The 7129-nt window shown below is 41.8% G+C and overlaps 1 protein-coding gene across 1 annotated transcript; it reads left to right on the top strand.

Moving 5' to 3' along the window:
* The first annotated feature begins 570 nt into the window (after nt 1-570).
* Nucleotides 571-2968, top strand: LOC131258659 (tRNA-dihydrouridine(20a/20b) synthase [NAD(P)+]-like). The gene is made up of 6 exons (XM_058260015.1): nt 571-583; nt 662-756; nt 847-968; nt 1037-1112; nt 1174-1571; nt 2431-2968. Exons 1-6 carry the CDS (start codon nt 578-580, stop codon nt 2943-2945), a joined length of 1212 nt encoding a protein of 403 aa, XP_058115998.1. The 5' UTR covers nt 571-577; the 3' UTR covers nt 2946-2968.
* The last annotated feature ends 4161 nt before the right edge of the window (nt 2969-7129 follow it).

The raw sequence follows: 7129 nt of genomic DNA, 5'->3' as shown, positions 1-7129 counted from the left end.
ACTTATTTAAATGCCTTAGAAAATGTATTCGCATGGTAAAATCCGATTACAACGTCCGTTGGGGTTGTTATTTGCTATTTACGGTGCCACGCAGGAAAAAGTATATTCTAGCCGAGTTAACCACGTGGTGAGTGATTCGGAACTGAGTCCTTGAACCTAGTGAACGGGTTGACAGGTGCATGTTATGGTTGCAAACTCTAGTGTTTACAAAACACACGCTTGACATTAGTGATGGGGAAACTGAATCCCCACAGGGATTTGAATCTTTCGAAACAATTCCATTCTGAGATCCGGATCTTCGAGTCCGAATCCCAACCCGTCATATCATACATGATCATCTAATGCCGATTTTGCATATCATGTGTTACTTTAACAATTGTACAATCAATGGTTGAATTGATCCAAAGGCTAAATAGAGCTTGTTAATGGTCCCCAGGACCATCTGGATCGCTATCGCTATCCGCTCCCAGAGGGAGCTGTTTCATTTCAGTTCCGAGCTGTCATCATGTCAAGCTGACATAATGTTGAATAGTAAACATTGTATACTTTGTGTTGATATCGCTAAAAATTAGTCGCAATGGAAGTACGAAAATCTCCTTTTTAGAATTGTGTCCCTTAATTAGTTTACTGCAATAACATATCCGTTGATTTTGATTTACAGGAAAAAGTGAAAACAAACATTCACGATCTGTTCAGCTCGGCAGCGGAACGGAAAACATATCTCAAGATTTGTGCTCCGATGGTAAGATACAGCAAGTACGACCACCACGTGTGATGGAAGCAGACCATCAATTTGAAGAAAGTGATAATGCTCAAATATCTAATTCGTTTCAATCTATCTCGTAGGCTCGAGTTCCGCAATTTGGTTCGGTCGTACGGCACGGATATTGCTTTCACCAGCATGATCATGGCTGACTCGTTTTGCAGAAGCGAAAAGGCGCGACTGAATGAATTTACAACTAACAAAGGTAACGGAAGTGTGTAAGCGCCGCTCAACTTACCGATTGTTTCAACCGTGTGCTTCCGGCTTTTTCAGACGATACGCCTCTGATAGCCCAATTTGCAGCAAACAATGTTACCGACTTTCTTTCTGCAACTGAAATGGTCTATCCGTGAGTCCATTGGCTATTTATTTCAAACGCATAGTATAGTAATGCTACATTTACGTTCTAGTTATGTTGATGGTGTAGATTTGAACTGTGGCTGCCCGCAACGGTGGGCAATGAAGGAAGGCTACGGTAGTGCGATGCTTAAAAATCCGGAGATGATAGCTGACCTGCTGGGCACGGTGCGCCGGAACATGCCAAACTCATTCAGCGTGTCGGTAAAGGTTCGATTGTTGTCAAGCACACACCTAAAGGAGACAATCGAAATGTGCCGCCAGCTCGAAGCAACCGGCATCAGCTTCTTGACCGTGCATGGACGAACCGCGGCGGAGAAAACGAACGTTCCCGTGCACAAAGACGCACTGAGAGAAATCAAACAATCAATCGCCATCCCCATGGTCGCTAATGGTGATATATTCACTCTTGACGATGCAGAACAAATGCATCGGGAGACACAGTGCGATGGTAAGAGCTGCAATTCTTATCATTTAATTTGTTTTTCATTACGGTTGATTTAAAAAAAGAAGGATATTCCCCTTTTAATGGGGACGGATCAATCCATGCTCATATTCGCCATTTCCTCCGGTAGAGACGTGCCCGATCCGGATGGTTGTGCCAACTGTTCACTTAAGTTGTTAAAATCCTCGTTCAGCTCCGTTATTGACTGCTGGTGACCGCTTATTTTCTTGATGCCTTCCGCCAAGTCTTTCATGACTTGGTAAAATTTGCTCAGCTCTGGAATGTCCTCGATGGATGTTCTACGCCGAGATTCCTTTGGCATTTGCTCCATAGATTGCACTACATCCACGCGATTGTTGGCATCGCGCACCAGGGTGATTTCTTGCAGAGCTTGTTCGTCGGCCGTCAGGTTTTCCCACGTCGAAGGAAAGTTTTCCTGATTTGGACGTTCATTTAAATTTTCGAACGATATCGAAGAAAGTGTTTCTCGAGCGTTTACGAAAATGTTGTACGTGTCGTCTAACTGCATTCGTATATCGTTGATGCGCTGTTGAAAGGCATCCTCTTCGTACGACCCTTCCTGCTCAAATTCCGATATCGCGGAAGCAGCCGATTTTGAATTCTGTTTTTGCTCCATCGACAAAAGTTTTCTCGTTGTGTTTATGTTTTTTAATTTTCTTCAAACACTGTAGAACGATCTGTTAAAGCACTTAAATAAAACTCCACAGCCTGCTGTGTGGAGTTGATTTGGTTTGCTAGTAAATAACATGGCGGTTTCCACTGGTAACGAAAATGGCCCCGAAACGTATTAGCGACGCTCAGTGAAAATAAACATGACAATGTTGCTCTCGATTCCCGTCCCCAGGAGTAATGACGGCCCGCGGCATACTTTCCAATCCGGCCCTCTTCGCCGGGGACAGGAGCACTCCGGTCGGGTGCGTTAAACGGTGGCTCAGCATCTGCCAGCAGGCCGATACAGACATCACCTACCAGTGTATGCATCATCATTTTTCGTTCATGACGGAATCGTTGCTCCCGAAGAAGCGACGCGTTCAGTTGAACAATCTAGCCAAGGATAAGGAGAAGGTGTACGAGTTTATACGGACCTACCTACCGCTCGATTTGGTCGCTTGTTCTGACGTTGATCATCCGGCCAAAATAAGCTGTTCCTACAGCGAGGCAAACTTTCGCAAACGGCTGGCGGAGAATGGTGATAAAATAGGCCACGGAAGTAGGAGTTGCACCTACGATAGTGAGGCTTCGGATGGCAACTTTTTCCAGAGTAAGCGAGCAGAGCTTGGCGAGACCGACCAGACGGAGGATGGACTTAACGACGATGGAGTAGATTTTATGGATGGTGGTGCCATGTTCGATGAATAATACTTTTGATATTTGATTTTGAACTTGCTCGGCTTTCAGTTTTAAATATTAATCCGAACACCTTGGTCCATAGTGCTGCCGCTAAGGGTTTGTAAATGATAACTCACCGTGTATAGATACCTCGTTTTTATTTTACTTTTTATTTAAACATTGGTTTTCCATCTTTTTTACTGCTGTTTTTCATACATACATCGTCGACACACGCTACACTCGTCAACACATACGCATGTTGTGATATTGATTTTTTTTTTAATTTTGTTCTCTGTCTGTTTGCTGTTTGGTTGTTTCTAGCTTATTTCTGCCCTTAATGTGTCTCGTTACTTTATGATCGTGTTTTCATGTGGCTTCTATTATGTGGCCACACTCTATTGTTGTTTTTTCTTCTTCTTCTTTTGTTCAACATGCGCTACACCCACCGCTTGTGCGCCACGTGTCATTCAAAGGATTTTGCGCTCCTGTTTTGCAACGCCTCCTTTGATCTGTTTAGCCTAAACCAAAGGGACTTGGTGCTCGGGTTTTGGTAGCCTTCGAATGCCATGCTCAAAGATGATTAGAAACGTAGTTCGTTTTTATGCCCTTTATTTGCATGTCCACGAGCGTTCACGTGCGTTCATCGGAGAGTGAATGGTGTATGTTGGGGAGCTGTGTTTGGAGCATTTCCGATCTACTGCTTCCCCTCTTCTTCTGTGTACGTGTTTGTGTTGATTCCTTTGAGTTTTATCAAAATTGGAATTTTAGAGCTTCCTTCTTCTTCCTCTCAGCAGCATCACTTCATGCGTTACGCATGACCCGGTCAGCAGCATTTGTAACAACAGTATAGCATCAAAAAACTTGGGGGGGAAAAAGTTATTAGTTAACCCATACACAAAAACCAAGCGGAATATTTTTTGATTTAGCATGTGTACGTAATTCGCTTTAAACATTTTGCTTGAGTATAGTTTTTTTTTTGTTCACTTCTGGTTGAGACTGTTTTGGATTGTTGGATTATTATTGATTGTTGGACAAATGAAGCATTTTTCTTCGCACGTTCTTTATCGCATGTAATGTTTCTTCCATCTTCTTTGCTACGAGTATGGATTACGGAGTTTTTAGTTTCACACCATACTCTTCCGTAAATATGCATGATTTGATCTCCTTTTACTAACCGGAACATTTCCATCATGCTATCGTTTTAAGGAACGAAAATGGCATTCACGTTTGTTTTTTGTTTTTTTTTTTGCTAGAATCGTGGAAGGCTCCCTCAATTGGATGATGTATTACATAACATTCCTTTACAAGTTTTGTTTTCTAGTAGAGGCTTATGGTTATGTGCCGTACAATGCTGTTAGTGCAGCCGGCTCACTAAACCATTGGTATCGTTTTTATTTGTTTGGAGTGTATGTTTAGTGAGCCAGCTGTGGGTAAAAATCGGGACCGAGCTACCACGCTTTGTTGAAAACGAAAAAAACCCTTTTTCAAACTAGAACGCATCAATGTTCCATTGATGTCGGTTTTTTTTCCATTAAGTGCAACTACATATTTATCCAATGTTAGCGCTTTGGCTTTAGCTTGGCCTAGTACGAAAAGAACTGCGGAATTGGTGGCTTGCCTTTTGTTTTTTTTTTTTATTATCAGTGATCATGTGGCGCGGTGTTTTGCCCGATAATTTGGTTGTGTTGTTCTCTTTTTATTCTGTTATTTAATTTACTTACACCGGTTGCACAATTTATCTTCATTCTCTTTTGCTTCATTTTTGTGTATGATCACCTATTAAAACTAATCTGTAAATGTTTACATCGTTTACACTTATATGTGTTGTATATAAATATATTCATACTTATACATGATATATAATCTATTCTATGTTTTCTGTTCTGGTTTCCTGGTTCTCTTAATCGCTTTTCCTTCCACTGTCACTCTTTGCCCATATTAGTAACAGCTCAGCATTGCTCGGTCTCTGCTTAAATACTTTCGCATTTATGTCCTCCTTTTATTGTTGAGTGTTTTATTTCCTGTCTTTACTTGCTTGCCTGCCTAGAGTGTTGCTCATAGATGTTCGTTACTGTTTTCCGTCAATTGATGACAACCACCTTTCGGTCCTTTATACATAGATTATACGAGTTTCATGTAGTTTTTCTTTCTTCTGTTTGTTTTGGTTGGTAATATTTTGCATTTTGCAGCATTTATATGGTTACCCTCAATTTTGGTTGTATTTTAATCAATTAATGAGTCGACTCACCGAAATAGTAGACCAGTGGAGTGAAATTGTTCACAGGAGAACAAATTATACTAGTTAAAGTAGAGGGAGGAATTGATAGGTATTGATAGGTAGTGTTTTAGTTGTTACTGTGTATCTGACCAGATGGTAAGCCACTCAGCCCGTACTGGAGAGTGTGCCGTACCGTGTTGGTTCTGACGTGTGCATGGCAAAAAAGCTCATTCAACAAATAATCTGCCGAACTGAAGAAGAAGGTGATGCGCAGTATAAAAGCGACATTGTACCATTCCTGGAGAAAAGCGTTCAACAGATGTACAGAAAACATTGTAAGCCTTGGTTGAACAAAAAATTAAGCATTATCTATAGCTTAAAGCGATCCATGCCTAAATATAGCCTTTGCTTTATGAACACTAGCCTCGAATAGATTGTTCCGTGTCGAAGCAGCGAAATGGGGAGTAGAATTGGTTGAATGCTGATTGTTCGATTCAACCTACTTTCATTTTCACCCGACGAACGTCCCTAAACGGGTTCGGTGCGTGCGAATCTTGGTTCGATAAAACCAATCAATCAGTTCATTCACTTTATTCCCCCAAATCGTTTGCTTCTTGCCCATATTTTTATTTGCCTCATTTCAGTATGTCATTCCTAACTTTCCTCGTGCCGCATGGCGCCCGCTAATACAAATGCATCATTTTGTTCAATTAACTTTCAACAAGCTGCTTCGGACAACACTATTATTTCTATTTGTTTGCTGATGTAGTATTTTACTGCTTTACTCTGTTTCACTTATATGGAGTTCCTTCAAGTTCATTCGCTTCCGTACTAAAGGGGACCGTGCGGGGTGAAATGGGGGACTTAATGACACACTATCGATAAGATTTGTTTCTTTATTATACTTTTTTTTTTTGTTTGCTTGTTTCACTAACACCTAGTTTTCAACGCGCGTCGCAAAATCCTACAAAAATGGACGAATTTTCTTTGCCTAGGATGCAATTTTCCGACTGTGACTGCTTCTGAGTGATTGGATTGTGTTGCTTTACGATATTCAGTTATCTTTCCCTTTCGACTCGACTGCAATGTGGTTCAACCTCTCCCGCCTTACGCATTATTCTGTGCTGCTTTTGGGTTTTGTGTTCTGGCCTAGAACTAGAAGGACTGCATGTGCTTTGGGCGGGGGGGGGGGAGGGCCTGAAAAAGCAAAAACATTGACTAGTTTTTCCTGAAACTTTCCTCCGTTTCGTGCGCTTCCTTCGGGTCGGACCGATGCCTATTTTACGACACTTTTACACGATGGCCACAAATGCTGGCCCTCCGGTGTACCTATCACCCCGTTTCCGGCTGTTTCAGGAAATCCCCTTTCCCGCGCGGTGAGCGATCGCTGGCGAATTGTGTGTGGGTGTGTGTATGTATGTGAATGTTCCGTATGTGTGTAGTTGTGTTTTTGCTGTATGTGCCTGTATAATTGTAACATTTGGTTTTACGCTATAAATCGGAAGAAGCTCTCGTTTGGGTTTTTTGCCGTACGTTTGCGGTTACACATTGCATTCCATAGCTTGCGTTTGCAAGGATCTTCGTTCGGAAATGGATATCCGCCGCCAGCACATACACACACACACATGAAGGAAAAAAATGGACCAAGCCATCAGCTAACTTTTCGATGAAGTCATAACGAAAACCTTTTCGGTTATGAGTTATGAAAAAAACCTGTTACGAAGTGTTTTTCTAACCTGTGGAAAGGATAACGGAAGTATATAAAGTTCCAGTTCCCTAATCCACCTAACCTCTACGACCGTTTTGAAATGTGTATGTGCGCGGTAACGGTTATCCACTCTCTATTTTCCTTCCGCCTACCCCATGCTATCTTTTACTTATTGTGGCTTATGGTTGGTTTGTTGTTCTCAGTTTTCCTATCCTTGATTTGTTACACGTTTTGTTTTGCTTGTTAATTTGTAAATATATATAGCAGCTGCGACTGTTCTTGCCCCCC

The sequence above is a fragment of the Anopheles coustani genome, chromosome 3, assembly GCF_943734705.1.
Source record: "Anopheles coustani chromosome 3, idAnoCousDA_361_x.2, whole genome shotgun sequence".
Lineage (NCBI taxonomy): Eukaryota > Metazoa > Arthropoda > Insecta > Diptera > Culicidae > Anopheles > Anopheles coustani.
This window is presented reverse-complemented; position numbering and strand designations above follow the sequence as displayed.

Coding starts and splice junctions, on each gene's coding strand:
- LOC131258659 (XM_058260015.1), top strand. Junction 757..846: donor CCGATGGTAAGATACAGCAA/GTACGACCACCA, acceptor TCTATCTCGTAG/GCTCGAGTTCCGCAATTTGG. Junction 1,572..2,430: donor TCGGGAGACACAGTGCGATG/GTAAGAGCTGCA, acceptor TCCCGTCCCCAG/GAGTAATGACGGCCCGCGGC.